Raw genomic sequence first — 15879 nt, forward strand, 5'->3', positions numbered from 1 at the left:
TAACTGTGATTATATTCTGATTTTATAAAACTTTCTGATGAGGTACATCATTTACCGAGGTGATGTAGTGTCACTGATGCCATGCCCCTGCCCATTTGGGCAGAAATTTGTACTTTGTCCAGGATTCCGCTCTCGGCTATCCTGCCAGACCATGTTGACAGCGAAGCAGCTAAGTACATGCTATAAACTCAGAAATCTATCGTAGATTTTTCTCCCTGACTGTCGAGAACACAATTATAGTTTAAAAGAAGAAGAACCACCTTTAGAGGCCATTTTTCCCCACAGGGTGGGGGTTGGCCTTGTTTGGGCACCATGGTCCCCTTTTTGGAGCAATGTTTTACAGCCACCAAACCTGTTAGTCGCCTCTTGCGACACACAGGGAATTACCAGCAAACTGGTACTCAATTTGCCGACCTCGGAAGGATGTCAGGTTGAGTCGACCACCCTGGTGTCAATTCAGCGATCGACCAGGATTCAGAACCCAGGATCCTGGGATCCCAAGCCGGCACCCTAACCGCTAAGCCAACACCAGGCTATAACACAATTATAGTTTCTGGCACGATAATCTATCATAAAATGCACAGTGATAAACCGCTTCAAGTACCCAGGCCCTATATTATACTGATTGGTGGTTTTCTAAATACTGAGGATCAAACAATTCATACTTAAAATTATGACTTGGAAGGACTATCACCTTCCTTTTAGAATGGTTTCATCTAACGAGCATTCACTATCACGAGATGTGCTAACAGGCGTGACAACGGATCGACCTTTGCCCAACCAATTCGTTGGGTGTCAGCCAATCGCAAGAACTGAAAATGGAAGTGACGTGTGAAGTCCAATCAATGCACCCAGAGCTTCCATAAGCTTCCCACAAGAGTCGTCACAACTTTTCATCTCTGTGAATTCTTTCAATGTCTAAGCACTCCTTCGGGAAAACCTGAACTTGTCTGCCATCGTGCTTTTGGTAGCTACCTTGGGACCAGGTGAACCTTCTCCAGGAGCTCCTCTTGGTCCAGTAAGTCCTCGAGTGCCTTGCCCACCCTGTGGGTAACAGCAAATGAAAAAAAATATTCAAGAACACAAGCAAATTGTTAATGTAATGGTTTTTATAGCATTGCATATTTGGTGGAATTTTGTAATTGAGCTAATAGTTCAGAAAAGTTATACCTTATTGCCAGCCACCCCAAGGCCTGGGGGTCCCAAAAGCCCAGGACGTCCAGGTAGGCCGACGTCACCCTGCATTTCAAAAAATAAAAATAAAAAACACAACAAAATAATCAAGTCAAAGGAGATTCTACTCTACAAGGACTTGTGGATATTTTTTTTTTTAAACTTTCAATGTTCTTTAAGGCAATCTACATATTACATAGTTAAATTTCACCAATTGTGTTCACACCCCTCAACATCTCTCCTTTCCTTGTTTGTCCCATTATAGCTCCTCACAACATTCTTCCCGTTTTGTCCTTTCCCCCTCCAACAAGGTCAGAGACGGGGACATTAAAATGAGCTCAGTCCGACTGACCGATCATCCGTCCATGTACTTTTGTGTGCGTTGTATTTCAAAATGTGTTGAACATTGTTTCGCTTTCATATTGCAGATAAATAATCCTCATGAGATTATCTCAACCTCATTAGATCACGACCGTGATTGGCTTAATTATGTTGCCATGGCAACCATGGTAACTTGGCTGGTGTACGAGATAATTCAAAAACCGTTAAAGATTTAACTTTCAGATGACACATCTATTCCTCATACCACCCAAAAGGTGTGGGGCCTAGAGTATCAGCTACTTGTTATTTATCCATTTCCCTTACTCTTTCATGTCTTCCCTACACTCCCTCCTTTTCATCTTCTTCACCCTTCCTGCACATAACCTGGATGAAAGTTTACAGTCAGGCTGGGAATCAAACACAAAATAAACAGCCCAAAGCAAGTACTGGTATGTACCTGTACGCTACCTCTGATCGTGAGGCTGGAAATTAACTGAAGGGATCGTTGCTAATTACACATGCTATCTGGGTACTTGCTAATTACACAAGCTACCTGTGTAGTTGCTAATTACACATGCTATCCGGGTAGTTGCTAATTACACAATCTACCTGGGTAGTTGCTAATTACACAACCTACCTGGGTAGTTGCTAATTACACATGCTATCTGGGTAGTTGCTAATTACACAAGCTACCTGGGTAGTTGCTAATTACACATGCTATCTGGGTAGTTGCTAATTACACAAGCTACCTGGGTAGTTGCTAATTACACATGCTATATGGGTAGTTGCTAATTACACAATCTACCTGGGTAGTTGCTAATTACACATGCTATCTGGGTAGTTGCTAATTACACAATCTACCTGGGTAGTTGCTAATTACACATGCTATCTGGGTAGTTGCTAATTACACAAGCTACCTGGGTAGTTGCTAATTACACATGCTATCTGGGTAGTTGCTAATTACACAAGCTACCTGGGTAGTTGCTAATTACACATGCTATATGGGTAGTTGCTAATTACACAATCTACCTGGGTAGTTGCTAATTACACAACCTACCTGGGTAGTTGCTAATTACACATGCTACCTGGGTAGTTGCTAATTACACATGCTATCCGGGTAGTTGCTAATTACACAACCTACCTGGGTAGTTGCTAATTACAAAATCTACCTGGGTAGTTGCTAATTACACAATCTACCTGGGTAGTTGCTAATTACACATGCTATCCGTGTAGTTGCTAATTACACAACCTACCTGGGTAGATCCTAATTACACAACCTACCTGGGTAGTTGCTAATTACACATGCTATCTGGGTAGTTGCTAATTACACAATCTACCTGGGTAGTTGCTAATTACACATGCTATCTGTGTAGTTGCTAATTACACAATCTACCTGGGTAGTTGCTAATTACACAACCTATCTGGGTAGTTGCTAATTATACATGCTATTTGGGTAGTTGCTAATTACACAATCTACCTGGGTAGTTGCTAATTACACATGCTATCTGGGTAGTTGCTAATTACACATGCTATCCGGGTAGTTGCTAATTACACATGCTATCTGGGTAGTTGCTAATTACACATGCTATCTGGGTAGTTGCTAATTACACATGCTATTTGGGTAGTTGCTAATTATACATGCTATTTGGGTAGTTGTAATTACACATGCTGTCTGGGTAGTTGCTAATGACACATGCTATTTGGGTAGTTGCTAATGACACATGCTATCTGGGTAGTTGTAATTACACATGCTAGCTGGGTAGTTGCTAATTATACATGCTATCCTGGTAGTTGTAATTACACATGCTATCTGGGTAGTTGTAATTACACATGCTATCTGGGTAGTTGCTAATTATACATGCTATCCGGGTAGTTGTAATTACACATGCTATCTGGGTAGTTGCTAATTACACATGCTATCTGGGTAGTTGCAATTACACATGCTATTTTGGTAGTTGCTAATTATACATGCTATCCGGGTAGTTGCTAATTATACATGCTATTTGGGTAGTTGCTAATTATACATGCTATTTGGGTAGTTGTAATTACACATTCTGTCTGGGTAGTTGCTAATGACACATGCTATCTGGGTAGTTGCTAATTATACATGCTATCTGGGTAGTTGCTAATCATACATGCTATCTGGGTAGTTGCTAATTACACATGCTGTCTGGGTAGTTGTAATTACACATGCTATCCGGGTAGTCGCTAATTACACATGCTATCTGGGTAGTTGTAATTACACATGCTATCTGGGTAGTTGCTAATTACACCTGCTATTTGGGTAGTTGCTAATTATACATGCTATTTGGGTAGTTGTAATTACACATGCTATTTGGGTAGTTGCTAATTACACATGCTATCTGGGTAGTTGTAATTACACATGCTATCTGGGTAGTTGCTAATTACACATGCTATCTGGGTAGTTGCTAATTATACATGCTATTTGGGTAGTTGTAATTACACATGATATCCAGGTAGTTGCTAATTATACATGCTATCTGGGTAGTTGCTAATTACACATGCTATCTTGGTAGTTGCTAATTACACATGCTATCTGGGTAGTTGCTAACTACACATGTTATCTGGGTAGTTGCTAATTATACATGCGATTTGGGTAGTTGCTAATTACACATTCTAACTGGGTAGTTGCTAATTACACATGCTATCTGGGTAGTTGCTAATTACACATGCTATTTGGGTATTTGCTAATTATACATGCTATTTGGGTAGTTGCTAATTATACATGCTATTTGGGTAGTTGTAATTACACATGCTATCTGGGTAGTTGCTAATTACACATGCTATCTGGGTAGTTGCTAATTACACATGCTATTTCGGTAGTTGCTAATTATATATGCTATCCGGGTAGTTGCTAATTATACATGCTATCTGGGTAGTTGTAATTACACATGCTATCTGGGTAGTTGCTAATTATACATGCTATTTGGGTAGTTGCTAATTATACATGCTATCTGGGTAGTTGTAATTACACATGCTATCTGGGTAGTTGTTAATTATACATGCTATTTGGGTAGTTGCTAATTATACATGCTATCTGGGTAGTTGTAATTACACATGCTATCTGGGTAGTTGCTAATTATACATGCTTTTTGGGTAGTTGCTAATTACACATGCTATCTGGGTAGTTGCTGATTATACATGCTATTTGGGTAGTTGCTAATTATACATGCTATCTGGGAAGTTGTAATTACACATGCTATCTGGGTAGTTGCTAATTAGTAATTACACATGCTATTTGGGTATTTGCTAATTATACATGCTATTTGGGTCGTTGCTAATTACACATGCTATCTGGGTAGTTGCTAATTACACATGCTATTTGGGTATTTGCTAATTATACATGCTATTTGGGTCGTTGCTAATTATACATGCTATTTGGGTAGTTGTAATTACACATGCTATCTGGGTAGTTGCTAATTACACATGCTATCTGGGTAGTTGCTAATTACACATGCTATTTCGGTAGTTGCTAATTATATATGCTATCCGGGTAGTTGCTAATTACACATGCTATCTGGGTAGTTGTAATTACACATGCTATCTGGGTAGTTGCTAATTATACATTCTATTTGGGTAGTTGCTAATTATACATGCTATCTGGGTAGTTGTAATTACACATGCTATCTGGGTAGTTGCTAATTATACATGCTATTTGGGTAGTTGCTAATTACACATGCTTTCTGTGTCGTTGCTAATTACACATGCTATCTGGGTAGTTGCTGATTATACATGCTATTTGGGTAGTTGCTAATTATACATGCTATCTGTGTAGTTGTAATTACACATGCTATCTGGGTAGTTGCTAATTACACATGCTATCTGGGTAGTTACTAATTACACATGCTATTTGGGTAGTTGCTAATTACACATGCTATCTGGGTAGTTGCTAATTACACATGCTATTTGGGTAGTTGCTAATTATACATGCTATTTGGGTAGTTGTAATTACACATGCTATTTGGGTAGTTGTAATTACACATGCTATCTGGGTAGTTGCTAATTATACATGCTATCTGGGTAGTTGCTAATCATACATGCTATCTGGGTAGTTGCTAGTTACACATTCTGTCTGGGTAGTTGTAATTACACATGCTATCCGGGTAGTCGCTAATTACACATGCTATCTAGGTAGTTGTAATTACACCTGCTATTTGGGTAGTTGCTAATTACACCTGCTATTTGGGTAGTTGCTAATTATACATGCTATTTGGGTAGTTGTAATTACACATGCTATTTGGGTAGTTGCTAATTACACATGCTATTTGGGTAGTTGCTAATTACACATGCTATCTGGGTAGTTGTGATTACACATGCTATCTGGGTAGTTGCTAATTACACACGTTATCTGGGTAGTTGCTAATTACCTTCGCAAAAGCGGAAGGTTATGTTTTGATCGCTGTGTATTTATTTGTATGTCTGTGTGTGTGTGTGTATGTTATTCGCATAACTCAAAAAGTATTCAACCGAATTGCATGAAATTTGGTGGGATGATTGGTTATTATACGGGACACATTTGATTAGATTTTGGGAGCAATCGGGTCAAAGGTCAAGGTCAAGGTCACGAAAAGGTCAAAATCGTATTTTTACCAAGTACAGAACAGTAGCTGCGGCGAAGGTATGCGCTCTACCGAGTGCCCGTTCTAGTTATACATGCGATTTGGGTAGTTGCTAATTACACATGCTATCTGGGTAGTTGCTAATTACACATGCTATCTGGGTAGTTGCTAATTACACATGCTATTTGGGTATTTGCTAATTATACATGCTATTTGGGTAGTTGCTAATTATACATGCTATTTGGGTAGTTGCCAATTACACATGCTATCTGGGTAGTTGCTAATTACACATGCTATTTCGGTAGTTGCTAATTATATATGCTATCCGGGTAGTTGCTAATTACACATGCTATCTGGGTAGTTGTAATTACACATGCTATCTGGGTAGTTGCTAATTATACATGCTATTTGGGTAGTTGCTAATTATACATGCTATCTGGGTAGTTGTAATTAAACATGCTATCTGGGTCGTTGCTAATTATACATGCTATTTGGGTAGTTGCTAATTACACATGCTATCTGTGTAGTTGCTAATTACACATGCTATCTGGGTAGTTGCTGATTATTCATGCTATTTGGGTAGTTGCTAATTATACATGCTATATGGGTAGTTGTAATTACACATGCTATCTGGGTAGTTGCTAATTACACATGCTATCTGGGTAGTTACTAATTACACATGCTATTTGGGTAGTTGCTAATTACACATGCTATCTGGGTAGTTGCTAATACACATGCTATCTGGGTAGTTACTAATTACACATGCTATCTGGGTAGTTGCTAATTACACATGCTATCTGGGTAGTTGTAATTACACATGCTATCTGGGTAGTTGTAATTATACCTGCTATCTGGGTAGTTGTAATTACACATGCTATCTGGGTAGTTGCTAATTACACATGCTATCTGGGTAGTTGCTAATTACACATGCTATCTGGGTAGTTGTAATTACACATGCTATCTGGGTAGTTGCTAATTACATATGCTATTTGGGTAGTTGCCAATTATACATGCTATTTGGGTAGTTGTAATTACACATGCTATTTGGGTAGTTGCTAATTACACATGCTATTTGGGTAGTTGTAATTACACATGCTATTTGGGTAGTTGCTAATTATACATGCTATCTGGGTAGTTGCTAATTACACATGCTATCTGGGTAGTTGCTAATTACACATGCTATCTGGGTAGTTGTAATTACACATGCTATCTGGGTAGTTGCTAATTACACATGCTATCTGGGTAGTTGCTAATTACACATGCTGTCTGGGTAGTTGCTAATGACACATGCTATTTGGGTAGTTGCTAATTACACATGCTATCTGGGTAGTTGTAATTACACATGCTATCTGGGTAGTTGCTAATTATACATGCTATCTGGGTAGTTGCTAATTATACATGCTATCTGGGTAGTTGTAATTACACATTCTATCTGGGTAGTTGCTAATTATACATGCTATCCGGGTAGTTGCTAATTATACATGCTATTTGGGTAGTTGCTAATTATACATGCTATTTGGGTAGTTGTAATTACACATGCTGTCTGGGTAGTTGCTAATTACACATGCTATCTGGGTAGTTGCTAATCATACATGCTATCTGGGTAGTTGCTAATCATACATGCTATCTGGGTAGTTGCTAATTATACTTGCTATCTGGGTAGTTGCTAATCATACATGCTATCTGGGTAGTTGCTAATCATACATGCTATCTGGGTAGTTGCTAATTACACATGCTATCTGGGTAGTTGTAATTACACATGCTATCTGGGTAGTTGCTAATTATACATGCTATCTGGGTAGTTGCTAATTATACATGCTATCTGGGTAGTTGTAATTACACATTCTATCTGGGTAGTTGCTAATTATACATGCTATCTGGGTAGTTGCTAATCATACATGCTATCTGGGTAGTTGCTAATCATACATGCTATCTGGGTAGTTGCTAATTATACTTGCTATCTGGGTAGTTGCTAATCATACATGCTATCTGGGTAGTTGCTAATTATATATGCTATCCGGGTAGTTGTAATTACACATTCTATCTGGGTAGTTGCTAATTATACATGCTATCCGGGTAGTTGCTAATTATACATGCTATTTGGGTAGTTGCTAATTATACATGCTATTTGGGTAGTTGTAATTACACATGCTGTCTGGGTAGTTGCTAATTACACATGCTATCTGGGTAGTTGCTAATCATACATGCTATCTGGGTAGTTGCTAATCATACATGCTATCTGGGTAGTTGCTAATTATACTTGCTATCTGGGTAGTTGCTAATCATACATGCTATCTGGGTAGTTGCTAATCATACATGCTATCTGGGTAGTTGCTAATTATACTTGCTATCTGGGTAGTTGCTAATCATACATGCTATCTGGGTAGTTGCTAATCATACATGCTATCTGGGTAGTTGCTAATTACACATGCTATCTGGGTAGTTGTAATTACACATGCTATCTGGGTAGTTGCTAATTATACATGCTATCTGGGTAGTTGCTAATTATACATGCTATCTGGGTAGTTGTAATTACACATTCTATCTGGGTAGTTGCTAATTATACATGCTATCTGGGTAGTTGCTAATCATACATGCTATCTGGGTAGTTGCTAATCATACATGCTATCTGGGTAGTTGCTAATTATACTTGCTATCTGGGTAGTTGCTAATCATACATGCTATCTGGGTAGTTGCTAATTATATATGCTATCCGGGTAGTTGTAATTACACATTCTATCTGGGTAGTTGCTAATTATACATGCTATCCGGGTAGTTGCTAATTATACATGCTATTTGGGTAGTTGCTAATTATACATGCTATTTGGGTAGTTGTAATTACACATGCTGTCTGGGTAGTTGCTAATTACACATGCTATCTGGGTAGTTGCTAATCATACATGCTATCTGGGTAGTTGCTAATCATACATGCTATCTGGGTAGTTGCTAATTATACTTGCTATCTGGGTAGTTGCTAATCATACATGCTATCTGGGTAGTTGCTAATCATACATGCTATCTGGGTAGTTGCTAATTACACATGCTATCTGGGTAGTTGCTAATTATACATGCTATTTGGGTAGTTGCTAATTACACATGCTATCTGGGTAGTTGCTAATTATACATGCTATTTGGGTAGTTGCTAATTATACATGCTATCTGGGTAGTTGTAATTATACATGCAATCTGGGTAGTTGTAATTATACATTCTATTTGGGTAGTTGCTAATTATACATGCTATCTGGGTAGTTGAAATTATACATGCTATCTGGGTAGTTGAAATTATACATGCTATCTGGGTAGTTGTAATTATACATGCTATCTGGGTAGTTGCTAATTATACATGCTATCTGGGTAGTTGTAATCATACATGCTATCTGGGTAGTTGCTTATTATACATGCTATCTGGGTAGTTGTAATTATACATGCTATCTGGGTAGTTGCTTATTATACATGCAATCTGGGTAGTTGTAATTATACATGCTATCTGGGTAGTTGCTTATTATACATGCTATCTGGGTAGTTGTAATTATACATGCTATCTGGGTAGTTGCTTATTATACATGCAATCTGGGTAGTTGTAATTATACATGCTATCTGGGTAGTTGCTTATTATACATGCTATCTGGGTAGTTGTAATTATACATGCTATCTGGGTAGTTGCTTATTATACATGCTATCTGGGTAGTTGTAATTATACATGCTATCTGGGTAGTTGCTTATTATACATGCAATCTGGGTAGTTGTAATTATACATGCTATCTGGGTAGTTGCTTATTATACATGCTATCTGGGTAGTTGTAATTATACATGCTATCTGGGTAGTTGTAATTGTCTGGTTTGACTGTTGATTTGACTTTTTAAACCCAGTTTGGTTTGGCCTCGATAATCAAATAAAATGTTTCAACTGATGGTTCATGTCAAATATGTTTGTTTGCAAAACCCGATTTGTAATATTTACCTGTTTGTTTTGACAAAACCAATTTGGTAATATTCACCTGTTTGTTTTGACAAAACCAAATTGGTAATATTCACCTGTTTGTTTTGACAAAACCAAATTGGTAATATTCACCTGTTTGTTTTGACAAAACCAAATTGGTAATATTCACCTGTTTGTTTTGACAAAACCAGATTGGTAATATTCACCTGTTTGTTTTGACAAAACCAGATTTGTCATATTTACCTGTTTGTTTTGACAAAACCCGATTTGTAATATTTACCTGTTTGTTTTGACAAAATCAAATTGGTAATATTCACCTGTTTGTTTTGACAAAACCAATTTGGTAATATTCACCTGTTTGTTTTGACAAAACCAAATTGGTAATATTCACCTGTTTGTTTTGACAAAACCAAATTGCTAATATTCACCTGTTTGTTTTGACAAAACCAGATTTGTCATATTTACCTGTTTGTTTTGACAAAGCCATCTGAAATCTGTTTTGATGATTCTGATGCATTTCCTATATCCTCCAGTAGATGGAAACGTATTACTGGATTACAAACGAAATTCCGTAAATACACGAATATAGGAAAAAGAAGAATAAAAAACAAAAGTTGGAAAAGAGTTAAAATAACTTTGTCTGAGATAAAACTTTTAATACAGGACTCTAAATAGTGAACTGCAGTGATTCACTTGATGACAGATTGCTTATTGTTGTGTTTTGATGACGTCATCAGGAGGTATTCTCTGTCTCTTTTTTTTTTCAAGAAAGTTCTAGTCAGTCCAATTATATAAGCATTCGGGTCCATCTATTTATTACGTATGCACTGGAGAAGGGAGTGTTAAGATTGAGATAAAAAAAAAACAGCAACGTGAAGATATAGGAAAGAGAAGAGAGGGTGATGTCGTTTTGGAGGAGTGAAAAGGGAATGTAAATTGGAAAATATTTTGGGGGAGAAGGTGGGACCAAATAATGTGGCACAGGGAGGAGTTCCTCAAAATTTCCCCCCATTTTTTTGCATATGTACTATTTAGATTGCCCCTAAAGAGCAGGGTTGAATAACACATTGAGAGGAATATTTTGACACCATCATATTTTATGCTCAAAGCCTTGCATGGTGGTGGCACATGGTGTTGTTCATCCTTTACCAACCTTGCCTCCCTTCATCCCAATGCCAGGTGCTCCACGACGACCTTCTGGCCCATCAAACCCACGGTCTCCCTGCAATGCATCAGCAAGAGATGAGGCCATCAGCACGATCTCACATATTTTTCCTTTTCGAGACTTTATATTTTTATATTCAGAGAATTCCTCGTCGTCTCGTCCTGCTGTATGTATACCCCAAAAATATACTGCCCCATGTAGGGTCGTTGGTGACATCTTCCCCTCCCCAAGAAATCCTTTTCATACCAAGACAGCACTAAAAACTCTTCACCAGACTTCTGGGATGCCACCAATACTGTCACCAACATGTTGTAAAGCAGGAGCTGTTTTCCCTCCTTTAAATGTTATGTTACAAATATGTGTAGGAAATGTTTTTGGGGAATTCTCAGGGTTATCATGTTCCTCATATAAAATATAGCAGGCCTATATGATGAAGGTTCCAAGCTATTATGAGAGAGAGCCTGTCAATTGATGCCCCCAGAAGTCATCATTTCCAGTCTGTTCACAGTCAGAGATTTTGATTAAAACTAGAAAATGTCAGCATGGATGCATATACGTAACGTGAGGGTGATTCTTTCTATACAAAGTAACAATATTATCCACTTTATGAAAATTCAGACACTTTGCGAGCTATCGCCGCACCCGCTCCAAATTCCAAATTCCTGCACCTTGGAGCTGTTATAGTAGTACTAAGAGTAGTAGTAGTACTACTAGTAGTAATAATAATCCAGAGGACAAGTTTGCCATTTTGGGAGATAATGTGCTGTCACATCAGACAATTCTGTTAACGCACACCATCTGCTCTGGGGGTACAAGACCCCCGCAAAGGACCAAGACGATGTTTAAATATTTCATTCAATTAACCCTGAGATTCCCCTTCAAATGAAGCCGAACCTGGTGGTAAAGCATGTGGGAGGCAAAAAGGTGGGAAGATGCTTCTTATAGTTAAAATGGTTTATTAAAACGGAATACGGGGATAAGGGTAGACACGACGCTGCAAATATGATGAACCAAACCAACCGGTCAATAGACATGAATAGGGATGAGGGGACACGCAAACTTATGTACAAGGAGAACTAAATAAATGCAGCCTCACCCCCTAATGGCACCAAATACCAGATTCACACGAGGTATAAAGGGAACAGGTGAGGGCTTGTGGCTGGCACGAACTGCTTGCAGCTAAACCACAATGGTGTGGCCATGCAGGTTGGCACTGCATGGACGAAGGGCAGCTCAGGAAGTGACGGAGCAGATAAAATAGCAATGAGTGAGGCGAGATGAGAGGGCCGTCTCTTCCTCGTGGGGTGAAGTAAAGAGAGAAAGCTCACATGCGCACCCACAACCACTACCCCCAACCCCTGTCCAGGACTCCCCTTCCCTGAGGCACACAAGGCTGGCTGCCTATTCCACAGCCCTTTGTGAGACTACTACAGGATGGCCATGCCTGCTTGTGGTGCCTTGAAAGTGTCCATTGTCCAGGAAAGCACATTTATAGCATTATCGTGCCTTCAGTGACGGCAAATCCTCCAACTGGCCTTACTAGTTTTATCGGAGGCTTTACACGATGCAATCAAATTCGATAATGTCTTAAATTTAACACTCACTGCCTTCTCAGTGTACGTTTTACAACACGACTTATCTCTGGACAAATAGCTATTACAGAGGGAAATCTAATCTACGTGACCACACAGTCCATGGATCCTTCCTGCCCTTCCACGTAAAAGTGCTGAATAAACCCCATGATACAAACAAAAGTGTTATTTCCAAAATAATCAGACACAAAGGAAAAGTTTGGTGACGAAGGCTAAATGGCTCAAACAGTCTTTTTTGTATACATATTCAAGTCTCGTGGAAGAGCTATGAATGGATCAGGACACAACAGACAAAAACAAGACACAAAGCACCCACGCATGGGGTGGACAAAATGTATACAGAAGGAAGGCAACTGCAAGGAGGGAAAATTGGAAGAAGGTGGAATTTGAGTGTGGTTAACGAGGGTAGAAAAGATCATGGTTTAGGATTGGGGATGATTTAAGATGTTGGTGAACAGCTGAAAGTGATAGACTCATAGACTCAGCTTCAGCGCTGCAGATTCCAATGTTCTTTAAGGCCTTGGTTACCACAGCCTCAAACTGAGCAAGATGTGAGGCAGGAGAGCCAGCCCAGAGGGCAGAGCAGTACTCCATCAAGCTGTGAATGAAGACCTTGTATGTGGACATGAGTTCATGTTTGTCAAGGAAGGACTTTGTACGATGGATGATGCCCAGTTGGCAGTTGGCTTTGGAGGCCATCTTTGAAATGTGGTTTGCCCAAGAAAGGTGATGGTTGAAAGAGAAACCGAGGAGTTTGAATGACTGAACTGGCAACTCTGTTAAGCAAGTTGATAGGAGGATTTACCAGATGGTCCTTTTGGAAAGAGATAGTGAGAGTGTGAGATTTTTCAGGATTTAAAGACATGTTCCAAGTGTAGCCTGCCAGTCTGAAGGATGAGGGATGCCACGGCAGAGGATGAAGTCATCAGCAAATATATAAAAGATGATTTTTCAGAGAGTCAGATAGATCATTTATGAAAACCAGGAAAAGGACTGGACTTTGCCTTGGGGTACACCTTGGGGACACTGCCGTGGGGTACACCAGCCTTGATAGGGAGAGGAGATGAAAGGATTCCGTTGAGAGTCACACATTAGCTACAAGAGCAGAGGAAGTGAGTAATTCATGTGCGGAGATGACCTCGGATGCCATAGCCTTTGGAGAGTAAGGTGGGACACCAGCCTGTATCAAAAGCATGAGATATGTCCAGAGAGATGGCCCTGATTTCATGTCTGACATTGAGGGCCTCCATCCATTGTCAGATGAGTGGAAGCAGCATGTCCAAGGTGGAGTGACCTGACCTGAAACCAAATTGGTGATCAGAGATGAGGTTATTGCAGAAAAGGAAGGATTTCATATCAACTGCGATGATGGAATCCATGACCGTGCTGATGATTGGAAGTAAGCTGATCGGTCTGGAGTTAAGCGGGTCCGTTTTGATCCTTTTTTATGTAATGCAGTGATGTTGGCAGATTTCCAAGCAGATTTAAGATGACCTGGCACAAATGACAGGGTGAAAAGGACAGAGAGAGGATGTGCAAGAGTCGCAGAGCAGGTATTTAGGACACGTGAGCTGATGCCGTCCCGTCCAATAGCAGAGTCACAGTCGAGGGTTGAAATAACCAACACCAACTTCGAAGATGCAAAATACACAGAGTCCATGAGCATTTGGATGTGACAGGGAAGGAAGGGTACCAAGAGTGAGGGGTTTGGGACACAAGATTTGGAAGCAAACAGAATTGAGGCATTCGGCCTTCTCATGAGCGGATTTGGCTGTGATGCTGTTTGACGAGAGCGAAGGGATGGAAGGGGAGCATACTCCACAGACAGACCTAATGAAGCACCAACAGATTTTAGAGCAGGGAGAGAAGTTTTAAAGTTCAGTCTTGAGAGTAGAGAGATAGTGTTTCCTGGCTCTCCTGAGGGTGGACACACACTTGTTCCAGGCTTTGTGAAAGGAAATGAGATTGCCTTCGGTCAGATTTGCCTTCCAGGACGAGAAAGCAATTTGTTTCAGAGCAACTGCTTCACAACCTCACAGCTTGTTTCAAAGCAACTTTTTGAGCAACTGCCTTTCATTTATGATTTTCTTAGTAAAATGCAGAAAATAGAAAGACATTCAGAACATATTCCATAAGACAAACACCCTGCTGGAATACACTAAATCAATTTCATTTTAATATACAATAAGGTTTTTTCAGTTTTTCTGTCAAACCAGCCATTCAAAATACTTTAAACAGGAATAAACTGACTGGTTTTGGCTGAAAAACAAATGGAATGTAACATTGTGTTCTTGTTTATGAAGCATTGTAATTATCTTTCACTGCAGTAACTACATTTGAGGGATAGCAAAATCGTACTTTCAATTGTCAAAATTTCATTGGGGAATTTACGATGGTTGGAAGAACTCCCATGGTTTAGATAAATAATGATGGTCTAAATCTAGAATCTAGATTACACTTGGGCAAAAAAAATTCACACCTCCAATCCTGAGGCCACCAGTCGTGGATAACTCCATGGTTGCTAATCAACTGAGAACGCCAATTAGTCAACCAAAATTAGTCAACATAACAATGTCGGAAAAGACATCATAGGCAGATTGGAAGAACATGTGTATGGGGTTTATTATTTACAAAAGGGGGTGAGGAAAGGTATGTGGCACATTCATACAATCAAGGTTTAATTCACAAAGTAAAGCAGTGCAAAGACGTTTATTTTTGTGGTGTGACAAAATATAACAATAGGGGAAGTTTGTGTGGTGCTGCAATGTACAAAAGCAAAAGAGACACAGTGCTGATCCTACCCATCTATATACTCCTCATACAATTTTACATATTTAACATGACATTGGTGCCAAATCAGACTCACACTCAAGGGAAAGGTAGAAGGTAGGGGAAGGGGGCAGACCAGCTAAACAAGTGGTGAGGATATTGAACACATCAATGAATCATTCGAGTGCAGTCCCCATAAGTACTGAAGATGATAAATAATGATCTTGACAAATCTTGACAATACAACTTTGAGGAATGTTATTTCACAAGCAGCAAACTGCATCATTATATCCCGTTTCTTAATTTTTTAATTACGCTTAGAATTCGGAACAGTAATTT

The 15879-nt window shown here is 39.3% G+C and overlaps 1 protein-coding gene across 1 annotated transcript in view; it reads right to left on the reverse strand.

Moving 5' to 3' along the window:
* The window catches only part of LOC137433398 (uncharacterized), a 320088-nt gene that overhangs the window by 134405 nt on the left and 169804 nt on the right, over positions 1-15879 (reverse strand). The window contains exons 16-18 of the mRNA XM_078785923.1: positions 11168-11236; positions 1171-1239; positions 976-1044 (exon numbers count right to left, since the gene is read on the reverse strand). Coding sequence (XP_078642049.1) covers positions 976-1044; positions 1171-1239; positions 11168-11236 — 207 coding nt within the window. The remainder of the gene's footprint in view (positions 1-975; positions 1045-1170; positions 1240-11167; positions 11237-15879) is intronic.

Source organism: Myxine glutinosa, chromosome 10 (genome assembly GCF_964187855.1).
Source record: "Myxine glutinosa chromosome 10, kmMyxGlut1.1, whole genome shotgun sequence".
NCBI classification, from domain to species: domain Eukaryota; kingdom Metazoa; phylum Chordata; class Myxini; order Myxiniformes; family Myxinidae; genus Myxine; species Myxine glutinosa.